This window comes from Dunckerocampus dactyliophorus, chromosome 7, assembly GCF_027744805.1.
Source record: "Dunckerocampus dactyliophorus isolate RoL2022-P2 chromosome 7, RoL_Ddac_1.1, whole genome shotgun sequence".
NCBI lineage: Eukaryota > Metazoa > Chordata > Actinopteri > Syngnathiformes > Syngnathidae > Dunckerocampus > Dunckerocampus dactyliophorus.
In genome coordinates this window covers 1,002,818-1,017,540 of record NC_072825.1, presented here as the reverse complement: position 1 = coordinate 1,017,540, position 14,723 = coordinate 1,002,818, and the positions used below count along the sequence as shown (strand labels likewise).

The 14,723-nt window shown below is 47.2% G+C and overlaps 2 protein-coding genes across 9 annotated transcripts in view; one reads left to right on the top strand and one right to left on the bottom strand.

Annotated features, from left to right (window-relative positions):
* The window catches only part of vwde (von Willebrand factor D and EGF domains), a 34,675-nt gene extending 21,391 nt beyond the window's left edge, over nucleotides 1-13,284 (top strand). Inside the window, exons 13-31 of one of the 8 annotated variants that reach the window (XM_054781048.1) lie at nucleotides 67-203; nucleotides 2,649-2,813; nucleotides 2,959-3,063; nucleotides 3,137-3,251; nucleotides 3,333-3,589; nucleotides 3,903-4,122; nucleotides 4,198-4,335; nucleotides 4,410-4,610; nucleotides 4,702-5,094; nucleotides 5,167-5,262; nucleotides 5,330-5,425; nucleotides 5,513-5,608; nucleotides 6,635-6,730; nucleotides 6,816-6,911; nucleotides 6,979-7,074; nucleotides 7,156-7,251; nucleotides 7,351-7,446; nucleotides 7,524-7,621; nucleotides 8,643-8,949. In XM_054781048.1, the coding sequence (XP_054637023.1) occupies nucleotides 67-203; nucleotides 2,649-2,813; nucleotides 2,959-3,063; nucleotides 3,137-3,251; nucleotides 3,333-3,589; nucleotides 3,903-4,122; nucleotides 4,198-4,335; nucleotides 4,410-4,610; nucleotides 4,702-5,094; nucleotides 5,167-5,262; nucleotides 5,330-5,425; nucleotides 5,513-5,608; nucleotides 6,635-6,730; nucleotides 6,816-6,911; nucleotides 6,979-7,074; nucleotides 7,156-7,251; nucleotides 7,351-7,446; nucleotides 7,524-7,621; nucleotides 8,643-8,657 (2,612 nt within the window). In that variant the 3' untranslated portion in view covers nucleotides 8,658-8,949. The other 7 variants (XM_054781045.1, XM_054781046.1, XM_054781047.1 and 4 more) reach the window with 7 other exon arrangements.
* Nucleotides 9,736-14,723, bottom strand: seraf (Schwann cell-specific EGF-like repeat autocrine factor). The gene is made up of 5 exons (XM_054781054.1): nucleotides 14,241-14,723; nucleotides 13,175-13,270; nucleotides 12,763-12,867; nucleotides 12,486-12,581; nucleotides 9,736-10,018 (listed from the first exon to the last, which is right to left on the bottom strand). Exons 1-5 carry the CDS (start codon nucleotides 14,455-14,457, stop codon nucleotides 9,906-9,908), a joined length of 627 nt encoding a protein of 208 aa, XP_054637029.1. The 5' UTR covers nucleotides 14,458-14,723; the 3' UTR covers nucleotides 9,736-9,905.

The following is a 14,723-nucleotide window of genomic DNA, read 5'->3' as shown; positions in this document are numbered from 1 at the left end:
TGACAAAGCAGACACTTCCTTTGTGCTGTATTTGTAACATACACTCGTTCTTCCCACACATTGAAGACCAGATCCCAGAGATCACACAACTGGAGAGGGCGGGTCTTTGTGACGTCCGACAGGGCGACTGCTCCACCGTCCACGTCTATGGTCAAGGCTTCAAGGACACCCACAAGCTCATGTGTGAGTTTGTTCAAGAAAAGGTACTTCCTCTTCTCAGGCACTCAAATACTCAACTAGACAAATACAAATACAAATACAAATACAAATACAAATACAAATACAAATACAAATACAAATACATGGATTATGGAAAACCAGGACCCAAAGCCCGGCAATGATATACTGGAATCATATTGGAGGTTTACTCAAAGATGCCTTATCATCATTTCAGGACATTTGAAGTATGCCTCCTCCGTATGGATTGAAAAGTGTTACATCGTAGTCCCTCGTTTATCGCGGTTCATTGGTTCCTGACCCGACCGTGATCAGTACATTTCTGCAAAGTAGGATTCTTTTCTTTATGAATGGAATATTTTTATAGGCTAGAGCAGGGGTGTCCAAAGTGCGGCCCGGGGGCCATTTACGGCCGCGAACTGCTTTTTAATTGGCCCTCGGCACATTCTAAAAATACAATTTAAACAATAACATTTCAAAAACAACAGCAAAAATGGGGGGGAAAAAGGCGCAAATTTAAAAAAGTTGTAATATAAGAAAAAAAAAAGAATTAATTAGAAATTTTAGGAAAATTAGGTTGGGTAAATGCTATCATGTTATGATAATAAAGTCCAAATATTATGAGAATAAGTCATACTAGTAGAAAGTTATTTTTTGTAAAAAAAAAAAAAAAAAAAAAAAAAATGCCACAAAGTAATATAAGGAGTCCATCATAATAATAATAATAATAATAATAATAATAATAATAATAATAATACACTTTGTCACAGATAAAATGAATACATATATTTTATATGTGTGTGTGTATATATATATATACACACACACACACACACATTATAAATAAAATATTTTGTTGGTTTGGTTTAAAGATTAAAAAAAAAAAAAAAAAGTAAAAGCGGCCCCCCGCATCTTTTGATTTTTTTCGTATGTGGCCCTTAGTGGAAATAGCTTGGACACCCAGGGGTGTCCAAGCTATAGAAAACCTGTTTATGGCCTTCTAATTACGTTTTTTAACATAATTAGAGCCATCTAGACATGAACCAACACTCCTGTAGTCCCCTTCACACCCCCATTACCCAACATACTGTACAGTAGCAGACATCGGGGATGCCACGAGACACCCAACTCACGAGATTGGGTCCATGAGAATGGGACGAGACAAGATTTTAACGTTAATTTTAAGAAAGGGACAATGAAAAAATATGACTGGGGGGAAAAAAAAACAGAGTCTCAAAACAATGCAGCTGCGTTTGGAAATGTTTATTGTTCAGCAAATTGACGCTAAGCAATATTATTGCCAACATTTTGAGACCAACTGAGCCACTGTTATGATGATGATGATGATGATGATATATCCTCACATTGCAGTATTTCCTTTTAATATGTCATCGTTCACTCTGTAAAGTTGCGGAATTGGCGTTTCTGTAAGTGTTTTCTCAAATGTTAGCAGCATGTGGTGTCAGCATTCGTAGTTGCAGCTTGTGGTTGAACAATGCCAGCTCGTTGTTTTTGTTTTCTCTACTTGTCTTTGTCTGTTCACGTCAGGGCTGTCCAGCTGTCCTTTGATATTTAGAACTTGAAAAGACAGCACCTATTTCAAGACATACATTTGTCTTCTTATTAGTTATTAGTATTATTCGTTATTATAATCTTATTAGTAGACATGATAAGAGAACATTTTAGACATAAAAAAGACTCATTCTCGTGTGTGGTGCTGTAAATGTGTTCCTGTGGCGCGGACAGGAAGTGACATTGGAGGTTCAGAGTTGAGTTACAGGCACAAAGTAGGCCCTGTTAGGGATTATTGGGCCTGTTAGGAGATCATTCAAACCTGCAATAAACGCCTGTTGTTCCGCCTATCAAGTCTGGTGCTTGTGTGTCTCACCCAACATTACAGTAACGCGTCTTTGAACGCGTCTTCTGAATGCCTTATTTTTCTATTTTAGTTCTTTTAGCCATTTTTATGCTTGAAAATGCTTACTATGGGCCAAAAATATGTAACATTTGCTTACATATGCATATTTTTGACTATTAATGGGCCGTATTCAAAGATGAAAGAGGAGGAGTTATTCATATTTACATTTCTGAAATTCCATGATAACCTGACGCTGTGAAAAGGGGTGAGGGATGACCGGAAGAATGTTAAAAAAAATCGGTCCGAAAATTATTCCAAAAACAGGCCGACACAATATTTAAGATGCAGCCGATATTTTGGGGGAAAATTGCCCTCTAAAGTCGCAAAAACTTGGGAATCTGAACTAAATGGTGTCCCCAGTTCCATGAGACTTCCACTGTGGATGCATTGCATGCATCGTAGGATTAACTGCGTGCTGGCGAAAACCAGGCCATTTCCATCACTTTCTAGTGTGGGAAAACAGGACACGTCCTGGGAAAACAGGACATTTGGTCACCTGAACATCCGTCGTAGACGTCCAATCATGTCTTCTGTTCCTCTCACATCCTGCAAGTTGGTGGGAGGCGAGTGGCTTCTGGACGAGCCTCGGTTGGTCCCCGCCACCTTTGTGGACGTGACGGCGATGGAGTGCCAGCTCCCTCTGGAGGTCAGCCGAGCTCCTGCAGGCGTGGATGCGACGACGCCGTTCAACAGACCATTGGCCCGCTGGCAGATCAAAGTTAGTGCAGACTGCAGTGCATGCTGGTCCTTCCTGAGTTCCTGGTCCACACGTGCTACTTAATGCATGCGTGCTGCCGTGCTGCAAATCATTCCTTGTAAATATGCAAGATTGTAGGAGTGGCCGGCGTGTTTCTACTTGACAGGTGTCCAACGATGGCTACAGCTACAGTAACGCCAAAATACTGACTCTGTATGACGCAGCCTGTCAGATCTGCAGCCTCCACACTGACGTCCTCTGCACCCTGCGGGTGAGGACAATTAACGCAAGGTTCGTGTTATGTTGGAGCAAAAACAAAACGTCGCCGCATCTTTGCCCCCCAGGAGAACACCTGCAGCATCGACGGCCTCTGTTACAGCGAGGGCGAGTCTAATCCCAGCAGTCCTTGCCTCACGTGTCGCCCTGACTCCTCCCAACACACTTGGACAATGGCGGACGGTACGTGCATGTTTTCATGTGTCCACGCTCCTGACGTCGCCTGATGGACAGATAGGTGATGGTGATCTTTTTTACCCAAAGGAAATGAGCCCCCGGTGCTGCAGTTGTCGCCCCCTGGCCTCTGGGCCTTCCAGGGAGAGGTCTTCACCTACCAGCTGCAGGCCCAGGACCCCGAGGGCTCAGCGGTGGTCTTCTCTCTCACATCGGGCCCCGAGGGTGCGACGTTGTCTCCGGGCGGCCTCATCATCTGGAAAGTCAGGACCCGGCCGGCCGACACACACACGTTCAACTTCACTATGATGGACGACTGCAATGCTGAGACGCCAGCCTCCGTGCAGGTACGTCTTTGCTGCTGCTGTCCACTTGACTGGTTCCAGACCCCACCGTGATAAGTGAATTTCCGCAAAGTAGCATTCCTTATTTATAAATGCAATATTTTTGTGGTAGGAGCATAGAAAACCTGTTTACAACCTTCTAAATGTGGTTTTTAACATTAGAGCCCTCTAGACATGAAATAACACCCCTATAGTCACCTTTACTTGTCGCATTGTTGGCAAAGGCGCCACGAAGTGGCAAGGGATTCCTGTACCGGCGCCCAAAGTTTATTTATTAAAGATGTGAATTTATCCTGAGGTGAATGCTTCAACTCAGGTGTCTGTGCGGCCCTGCGGGTGTGCCAACGGCGCCTCCTGCGTGACAAACGTCAACCTCCCCGCCGGCAGCGGCCAGTACGTGTGTGCTTGCCTCGACGGGTTCAAAGGCCAAATGTGCGAGGTGGACATTGACGACTGTAAGCCCAACCCCTGCAGGCTGGGCCGATGTTTGGACGGCCCCAACTCCTTCACATGCGTCTGCCCGCCTGGAATGACAGGTGCACACCTACGTAGCTGCTGCATCCCGCTAGACACGTACATTAGGCATCGTGTCCCTCCGTCTGTGTTGTCAGGTCGCACATGCAGAGAGGACATCGATGAGTGCGTGTCTCAGCCGTGTCCCCCAGAAGCGGGCTGCGCCAACACGCTCGGCTCCTTCTCCTGTGGAGTCTGCCCCCACGGCTACAGCGGCGAAGGGAGGGGCTGCACTCGTAAGTCTTCACGACCTTCCGTTTGAATAAACGATTACTCGTGTATTAGCACGCCCTTCCTCCTTAACCTTAAGCCCTCAAGGCGGCGACGAGCACACCGGCGAGAGCGCCGCCCATCCCGGTAAAACCCAGAGCCCACCTCCCTTCACCCTGCAGCCAACGGCCGTGCCACCCGGGGGTTCGGTGCTTTGAGAGCCCTCACGTGTCAGCGGGCTTCGTCTGCGGGCCCTGTCCTCCTGGTCTCCATGGAAACGGACTGACCTGCACGCCACCAGGTAAGGATGGCGGAGGATGCGATAGAACGCGGACACAATTCTGTGCTGTCCTTATTTTTAAGTCGTATTTGTAACCTCCAGTCTCTTCCAGGTCAGAGGTCGGCCATCACTGGAGCTTTTCCCAACACCAAACTAAATTCCAGCAAGGAAATGACCCCCACTTCCCCCTCTTCATCCCCCCCCTCGTTCCCCACCTCACCCAGAAGACCCCCCGAACGGAGGACAAGACCAGGTGCCGCCGTGAACGCCCGCAGAGGTTCCTCCTCCTCGGAGAGAAGCCCTGAATCCGCCCTGGGAGGCTTCGCCCCCGCCTTCAACAGAGGCGGTGTGGTGCTGACCCCCGACCTCAGAGGGGGGTCACGTCATCTGACCTGTGACGACTCTCCATGCTTCCCGGGTGTCCGGTGTGATCAGGACGGGCCAGGATCCTTCAGCTGTGGCCGCTGTCCACACGGGTACACGGGGGACGGGGTCACATGTCAAGGTAACCAGCGGCAGAGAAGACGCGGTTGCTACTTCCTGCTGGGCTCTACTTCCTCTTCCTGTTTTTCCCCAGCTGTATGCAGGTTTCAGTGTGGGAGGAACATGGAATGCACGCGGCCCAACACGTGCACGTGCAAGGAGGGCTACACCGGCTACAGCTGCCACATCGGTGAGACGCCCGACGTCTGCGTGCATCTTCTGCAATGAGCTGACATGTTCTCTGCACGCCACACAAGCCGTGTGCCGACCAGACTGCAGGAACCAGGGAAGGTGCGTGAGACCTAACGTGTGTCAATGTCCTGTGGGCTACGGCGGGACGGCCTGTGAGGAAGGTAACTTGTTGTCCCGTTTCAAAGGCGGGCGTCTTCTCGTTCCCTCATGTTTTCTTCTTTCTTTGCGTCTGTTGGCAAATCTGACAGCGAGCTGCGCGCCACCGTGCCAGCATGGAGGCACGTGTCTTGCCAGGAACCTGTGCACCTGCCCGTACGGCTACGTGGGACCAAGATGTGGAACCAGTGAGATGTTTTCATGTTGACAAATGAGCAGTGAAGTTTATTTCATTGATGAATTACTTCCAGTCGGATTTCTTATTTATGAATGGAATATGTTGTAGTTGGAGCATAGAAAACCTGTTTACAACCTTCGAAACATGATTAGAGACCCCTTGACATGAAGTAACACCCCTATAGTCACCTTTACACTCCTATTAGCCAATACAGTAGACAAATGAAGCCATGTTGTGAAGCTGAGTGCCGGCCAGATGTCAAAATGACGTCAGCTGAGTTTTAGCGTGTCCTGCGTTATGGCTAGCTCAGGGAATGTTAGGGAATGTTGTGCCTGTTGTGAGATCATTCAAACCTGCAATAAAAGCCTGTTGCGCCGCCGATCAAGTGTGTTGCTCACCCAAAATGACAGTGTCGCCATCTGGTGGGAATACAACATATAATCAGCGTTTTTCAATGCGTCTTCTGAATGCCTTATGCTTGTATTTTAATTCTTTCAGTCATCTTGATGCTAGAAAATACTTAACTTGGGCAAATAAATGTGGAAAATTTGCTGAAATGAGCGTATTTTTGGACTAATAATAGGAATTGCGATGATTTATTGATAAATATTTTCTTGAAAAAAGAGGGACGACTGTACATCGCGTTCATTTTTTTTTGTTTTTTTGAATGTATTGCCTCGTTCAGAGCCCCCCCTCTATGAACGCAGGGGGTGTAGGGGGCAGAAGGCAGACGTGCAAAGGATACGCATCGCTGCCATGAGCAGAGCACCGAGTCAGCCTGCGGTAGGAGACTGTACCGTACACCTGGTGGTGTAAAGGTACAGCTGCTGCCTCTTAAGGGAGAGGGTGTGGCTTGATCCCATTAAGGGAGAGGGTGTGGCTTGATCCCAACTCTGTAAATGAGTTATTTTGCACAAAAACGTATTCTGCTTAGGGCCTCGATTTAGCCAGTTTTCATGATGTGCGCCTGCATGATGTAACAACGTCAACACAATACAATACTGACTCTTTGTGTGTGTGTGTGTGTGTGTGTCAGTGGTGTGTAACAGGCACTGTGAAAATGGCGGTGAGTGTGTTTCTCCTGACGTGTGCAAATGCAAGCCGGGCTGGAACGGACCAACGTGCAACTCCGGTATGACCCGACACATGGCGCCCATAAGACACAATCCACATCCTGTCGCCATCGAGGGAGGGTAGAAATATTTGTGTGTCCGCAGCCGAGTGTCATCCGGTGTGTCTGAACGGAGGAACGTGCACCAAACCAAACGTCTGCGCTTGTCCCAGCGGCTTCTACGGCCCCCAGTGTCAGATCGGTGAGAAGTACGCCGCCCGATGCGCTTCCTGTCTCTGCGTATTTCACTTTCTGTTTGTGTGCGTCAGCCGTGTGCCGCCCGCCGTGCAAGAACGGGGGCCACTGCATGAGGAACAACGTGTGTTCCTGTCCCGAAGGCCACACGGGGAAGCGATGTCAAAAGAGTGAGTGGCGTCACTCGTTTATTCGCAGTCATTGGATGTCGTGTGTCATTTTGTGCGCTCGGCGCCATGTGTGTGTCGCAGGCGTGTGCGAGCCCACGTGCATGAACGGAGGGAAGTGCGTGGGGCCCGGCACGTGCTCGTGCACGTCAGGATGGAGAGGCAAGCGCTGTGACATACGTGAGTGATGATTTTCGTCGTGTGCTTGTGGTAAAAGCAGAGCGGCGTCATTGAGGTTTGCTTGCTAGCTGTCATGTTGTCCCCGTGTTGCCGTTGCAGCCGCCTGCCTGCAAAAGTGCAAAAACGGCGGCGAGTGCGTGGGGCCCAACACCTGCCACTGTCCCGTGGGGTGGGAAGGTCTGCAGTGTCAAACACGTGAGTGCTCTACGTCAAGCTTTGCATCCTGAACTGGCTTCTGATTCACAAGCGTGACCTTTTGCAACCCCCGCTAGCCGTGTGCAAGCAGCGCTGCCTGAACAGGGGGAGGTGCGTGCTGCCCGACTACTGCCACTGTCGGAAAGGCTACAAGGGTCTCACCTGCGCCGTTCAGGTCGGTGCTTGGCCCACGCTTCCCCTTCACACCTGACTCATACGCTATCGTGCAAATCCCAGCGGAAGCTTTACGTTTGTGTTGTGATGAAGTGATTGTTTTCCATACGTGTGGAAGGGACTGTATGCAGCCAGTTCAACATTCCAAGCGTCACATCCCGCCCTCTTCCCGCTTCCTGTAGGCGACACCCGACGTAGCACACGCACTCATCATGTTTGTTGTCAGCTAACGATAGCAGTTGGGCAAAGTTTAGCCACTGATGTTGTTGATAGCCTCTCTGAGACTGCTTTTGTTTGGGTGGACAGGATTTTTGAAGAGGACAGCTTTGTCCCTTAATGCTCCATAGGTGTGCCCTGCTGTTGGCTGGGATAGGCTCCAGCATACCCCCGTGACCTTGGTGAGGATAAGCGGCATAGAAGATGGATGGATGGATGAGGGTACAATGTGTGAAAAAGCAAGTACTGTCATTTGTTCTGACTAACATGTTAGGAAAAATGCACATTCAAGTTGTTCATGTCCAGTATTTCTCATGTCTTATTAGGATTAAAATGCCAAAAAAGTCATCAGTATTGTATCGAGGAAAACAAAAAGGAATCAGCATCGCTATCGGAAAAAAATGCCAAAAAAGTAATCAGGATGAGAATTGGGAAAAAAGCCAAACAAGTAATCAGTATTGTATAAAAAACACAAACAACCGGTGGCACGGCCATCACCAGCGTGACGTACGTGAACACCAGCCAGCTTTGACCGACCAATCATCTTATTCTTATTCATTGTGAAAAATATGGAAAATGTGTTCTTTTCAAGCGGCGGGAGCGGTGTTCTTAGATTTCTTGGTTGGAATAAAATGGAGGCAGTTGCATACAGTCCCTTTTTACCGTAAAATGCCAAAAAAGGGAGCGCTTGCAAGACAGCCAGACCTGTAGGGGGCAGTAGCGTGCAGGCGTGTATGCAACACATGGATTTGCTGTAGAAAGCGATGCAGGGATGTCTTGAACCTTTTATGTTTGCGCCTTTGCAGGTTTCGCAAGCGTGATGGAAAATGAAGTGAAAGAAGATGTCGTGTGTGATTGTGTAGATATTTTATGTGTGGCTCCACCAAGAGGGGGATTGGATGTACTGCACTTGTCTTTTATTTGGAATGTTTTGGTCCCAGCATGTGACTACCTCAAGGTAACATAACAGCAACGCTCTGACACAACTATGAATTCATCTTCTTCTTCTTCATATCAACATGCTAAGGCTCAGATAGCTTTTCAAGCAAATATGAACTCAATAAAGTGGACTTTCTATGATGACCTGCGCCAAGCGCAGTGCAGTCTGTCTGTTGGTTCTGTTGGTGCTCAGAATAACTTGAAGAGTTCTGAATGGATTTGGATGACATTCTCAGGAATTGTCGGAAGTTGGATGTAGAAGAACTGATTACATTTTGGGAGTGATCCAAAATGTTCTCCGAATTCACCCTTTTCCCTATAATGAATATTACCTGCTACCACTGCCACATTTCTCGACCGATTCCAACTGTTCCCAAGTCAAAATTCTCAACTTATTTGAGACATTTAGCCTTCCCGATACATTACGCTATCATGCTTAGGTGTTAGCATGCTAATGTTAGCCTTGCTAGCATGTAAATGTAAGCATACTAGCATTTTTAGCTATTTTCATGGGTAGACATATATATAAACACAACTATCATGCTAGGTGTTAGCATGTTAACATTGCTAGCATTCTAATGTTTGCATACTAGCATTTTTAGCTATTTTCATGGGTAGACACATATAAACACTTAGCACTATCATGTTAGGGTGTTAGCATGTTAGCATTGCTAGCATGTTAACATTTACATATTAGCTTATTTTAGCCATTTTCACAGATAGACACTTAGCACTTTCATGCTAGGTGTTAGCATGCTAAGGTTAAAAGCATTTTTAGCTATTTTCATAGCCAAACACGTATATAAACACTTATTGCTGTTATGCTAGATGTTAGCATGCTAACATTAGCAGTCTAAATATGTAGATAAAGTAAATGAAGGCCTTATTTATGATATAAATCACAATATGTGGGAAACTATGACACTCAGACTGCTTTTCTACTTTTATTTATGTCTGATAGAAAAATGTTCGGACTCGACGTGCAGGTCAACGTTCACATGGTTTAATAACACAAATGACACAGAAACACAAAGCAGTTTCTACAATAAGAAAGACGGCTGATTGAAAAGTAAATAATTGGTCTAATCAACAATGACCTCCCGTCCCCGACACTTCTGTGACCCTTGACCCTAGTGGCGTCTTTTCCTCTCCTCACAGCGGGGGCCCACGTAGGGGGGGCGACAGCGGCATTTGTTGGGTGAAATGCACTTTCCTCCGTTCAGGCACGGCAGAGTGCACTCAGCTGCGACCAAGAAAAAAGCACACGCAGCGTTTGACTTGCTTGGAAAGGTTGTCACAGGAAGCTGATGCGTTCTTTCTCATCTGGAAAACACTCATTGGGTACGCAGGCCAACCACGTCCAACTTTTACCAACAACAATACCATTCACAGCTGTATCACATGACAAAGTGTGAATGGATGAATGGTAGTTTTACATCGGATGAAGATCTCCGATCCCATCCCCTTCCAATGTTACTTTGGCTTTTAGCTTGACTGAAGACGTGACTGCTGCCAAACACAACGCAACAATGTGGCCTTCAACCCGCACGCCACCTCACGCCACCCTACGCCACCCTACGCCACCTCACGCCACCCTACGCCACCTCACGCCACCCTACGCCACCTCACGCCACCCTACGCCACCCTACGCCACCTCACGCCACCCTACGCCACCTCACGCCACCCTACGCCACCCTACGCCACCTCACGCCACCCTACGCCACCTCACGCCACCCTACGCCACCTCACGCCACCCTACGCCACCCTACGCCACCTCACGCCACCCTACACTTTTGCCTGCAGTTATTTCTTGAAGTCGGTAATATTACAACAAAAATGGTATTTTAGTAGCATACAGTTGAAATGTTCAAGAACAAATATTTTTTTAAGTCACAACCGTCGAGTTTATTCTGGTAAAATTGTCACTTTTTTCTCTTAATATTTGGACTTCATTGGAAAATGACCGCTGTTTTTTTTCCATTTCTGCCCCCCCCCCCAACTACTTGAGCTTTCTTCTTGTCCATGTTCCTCTCATAATATTATGAGAATATTATGCTGCTTTTGTTTTTTAATGTCCAACTATTTCAGCTTTCTTCTTGCACATGTTCTTCTGCTAATAGTACCACTTTATTCCCGCAATATTTACAAATATTCATGTAACTTTTTCCCAAGCTAATTTTCCAAAATTTACAATTTTCTTTTGTTTTTCATAATATTATGACTTAAAAAACTAGATTTTTCTTTAGCATTTCAAGTTGATGGGACTAAAATGAGGTTATACGGCCCCTGGGCCGCGTCACATATTGGTATTGTTGTGAGTGAGTCCATGAAAGCGTGAACGGGGGATCTCCTGCAGTTAGTCTTGGAAGAACTCCTCATAGCGTCCTTGATTCTGCCCGTTTGGTACACGTTTGATGGCTGGCACGACCACAGCCACACTCAAATCATGGACAAATCATGATGACAACGCTCGCTCTGAACACTTGCTTGTTTCTTGGCAGCCCGATGCCAAACGTAGCGATTGATGGATGCACTTGAGTCATTTTGCTTCTGATCAGGACACCCCCAGAAATGGCTACACAGCCGCTCTTAAACTCTTAGGAGCTGTTTTTCTGGTCGTCATGTTAGTCCAAGCGAATGGGCCTTTGATTGGTACCAGGCAATCACATGAACAAGAAACTGAACAAACATGAGCGCTCCAATCATTCTTTTCCATGACTTTACGTAGACAGGCCGCTCACGATAGCACGTTTTGTTGGGCGATAATCGATATTATTGACATTTTTTGGACCATTTTTTCCATTAATTCAACAAACAACATAATAAATTACATTTAAAAAACACATAAAAAAAAGCTCAATGAAAATATAATGGACTCTCAAGTCTCTTAGCAAAAATTGCACTTAAGTAAAATTCACAATAACCCAAAACACTAAAACCCCGTCTCCGTTAACATGTACAAGTGTACATGTATACGTTCTCCCAGGCAATTTGGACTGTCTGTCAAACATTTCTAACATTTCCTGAAATGTTCAACCGTATTGAAAGGTTGCATTTCTTTTGCAACGTTAGCGAGCGACGCGGTCTGTGAGTGCGCACCATTTTGGGCTGTTTCGTTTCATATTTGGTCAGTAGGCGCCGACTGTCGGGACGAAGGCTCTGGTGCTGCTCCACACTGAGAAACCATCGCTTTTGTGCCTTCTTTCACATTAGCGTTTGCTTGCTAACTTGTTGCTAGCACAGTTTTTCTCAATCATTTTCTGTCATAGAAATGATTTAAAACTGCCATCTATTTGTTTCCCTGTCCCAGAAGCCAGGACCATGCAGCACAATGGGGAGCAGTGACGCATACAAGCGCATACCAGAGTCAAACTGCATGTTGATACCATAAATGAGTACATGTTGGCAGGTCTGCAGTACCACAGGAAGTACTCCCTGCCTCTCACCGTCTGTGTAGCCACCCATTAGTAGCCCCGCCTCCACGTACCGGGACAAAGAGGCTGATGGGAGGGTTCACTCTGCGTTCATTCCACGATAGAACCGATGCACACAGAGCGAACCTCCTGCCATCCAGCCTGTGTGGCACAGAGACGAGGAAAACAGGCAGGCATGCGTGCGCAGGCCAATTGGTCCAGGCTGTCGTTGGATTCGTGGGTTCTGGTGACAGTCCTACCTGCACATCAAAGTCTACTCGTGTTGTGTGAACTCACCAGTGTGGCAGGCGCCGCCCAGCCAGCCTTCAGGACAGTTGCAGATTCCAGGAGCCACACAGAGACCCCCGTTCCTGCAGCCTTGGGGGCAAATGGCTGTTGGGGGGGCAAAGCACGCAGACATGATTTGAAACATAAATGAAAGTGTTGGTAGTTGTCTGTTCAAGTAAGCACTACTTGGCTAACTTCTCCTATCAGCTCCAAGCTAAGGTGCCACCTATTGGCATTTGAACATGCAAGGCGCTGATGCAGTCATTAGACACGGCCGGGAACGGACCCTCTTGGCATTTGGAGCCCGTCCAGCTGAAGGGGCAGACGCACTTGGCCACCCCGTTGACGGCGTTGCATTCGCCGCCGTTCCAACACCCGCCGTCACACGTCACTGCACAAAAACACACACAACAAAAAGCGACAACTGCTGTAAGAAATGACATGAGGACTTCAGAATAGAATGCTGTATAACACTGATGGAAACATGAGAGATTTAGCATGAAATAGAAGTTAGCTTGTCTGCGGGTACTCCGCTTTCCTCCCACATTCCAAAAACATGCACGTTAGCTTCGTTGGCCAGGTATGAATGTGTGTGCAAGGTTATATAGGTCTATATGTGCCCCGCCTCTCGCCAGCATACCCCTGCGACCCTAATGAGATGAAGTGGCATGGAAGATGAACGAGTGAATATGCGTTACCTTTGTGACAGTACCGCCCTCCAAACCCTGGAGGACATCTGCATTTTCCAGGACGAAGACACACGCCTCCGTTCTTGCATTTGGGATAGCAGTTGGCTGCACACACACACACGCACACGCACACACACACACACGCACGCACACACACACGCACACAAGAACACACACGCACACAAGAACACACACGCACACAAGAACACATGTTTTTGACATCACACTTGAAGGATTCCAGTTCTTGCACTCACACTTTTCCTCACACTATTTTCTGCTGTAACGCACATTTGGACTGACAAATTTAAAAATTGTCCAACTATTTTGTTTCAGCTTTCCTCTTATAAATTTTCTTCTCGTAATTATAACTTTATTTCTTATCTTTAAAAAAAATCATGTACTTTTTCTTTATTTCAACATTGTTACTAAAATGATACCAGTTTATTCTGGTAAAATTGCAACTTTCTGATTAGAAAAGCATTTTTTCTCATTTTGACTAAAAGTTTTCCATTTCTGATGTTGATTTTCTAAATGTTAGCGAGAGAACATGACACAGTTACCACATCTCGCAAAAGTATTGCGTTTATCTCACAAAAATTCATCTTTTTCTTCCACTTTTGAGGGGGGCTCCGCACTATTTTCCCCATCGTTGTTACTGAATGTTATTACCACAATTTAAAAGCAACGTCGGCCTCCCGGGCTGCACTTTGGACCCCCCTGACCTCATTCTCCCCGTTTGCTGGCGCCCATGCCGAACTAAACAAGGATGATCTTCCATGAGTTCATCTCCATCACGGCAGACACGAGGACATTCGGGCTTTCCATTGACGACGTCATCAGCTGCCGTGTTTGAGTCATTTGAATGAATCCAGTGAAAGTCAACCTTTTATGAACGTATTGTGCTGGAATACGAACATTTTACGCTGGACTAACCTAACATTTGATGAAATGACCCGGATGTGCTGAGTTGAACGCGCTTCAGGGGACAATCGTGGCTGAAATGTAGCCTGGAACTTGTGATTTAGTCAAGCATAGTTGCAGGGCATGCATGCTAGAATAAGATCAGTAGAATCACCGTGCTGGCAGGAGTCTCCCTCGTATCCTGCGGCGCAGAGGCAGGTGTTGTTGCGAATGCACACTCCGGCATGCGCACACCGGGGCTCGCACGTCGCCTTCAGGTCAAAGACGAAGCCCTGCGCCACCCCGCGGGGTGCGTCCGAGCGAGCCCAGCACAGCGACACCAAGGAGGCCAGGAGGAGAGACCCCAGTCCCGCCGTCGCCGCGAAAGCCATGACTGACAAAGTCCGAGTGTGAAGACCTCCGGGAGAGCCCCGCGGCAGTACGCCCACCACGCAAGCAGGAGGTGAGTGCGGGGAGGCGGGGGGTGTCAGGCGGGGCGGGGTCGTCGGTTGAGGAGTGGAGGTTGGCTGGAGGAACCGGAGGAAAGCGCGGTGGGACTCAAAAACAAACGAAACACTGCTAGTAAATAAAAACAAATTTAGGTGGGTTTTTTTTGGACAGAACGGTTGCTAACCCTTTTGCTAGTTAGCTATGTAAA

Coding starts and splice junctions, on each gene's coding strand:
- seraf (XM_054781054.1), bottom strand. CDS start 14,457: ATGGCTTTCGCGGCGACGGCGGGACTGGGGTCTCTCCTCCTGGCCTCC. Junction 13,271..14,240: donor GGGAGACTCCTGCCAGCACG/GTGATTCTACTG, acceptor GTGTGTGTGCAG/CCAACTGCTATCCCAAATGC. Junction 12,582..12,762: donor GGGCTCCAAATGCCAAGAGG/GTCCGTTCCCGG, acceptor CCCCCCCAACAG/CCATTTGCCCCCAAGGCTGC.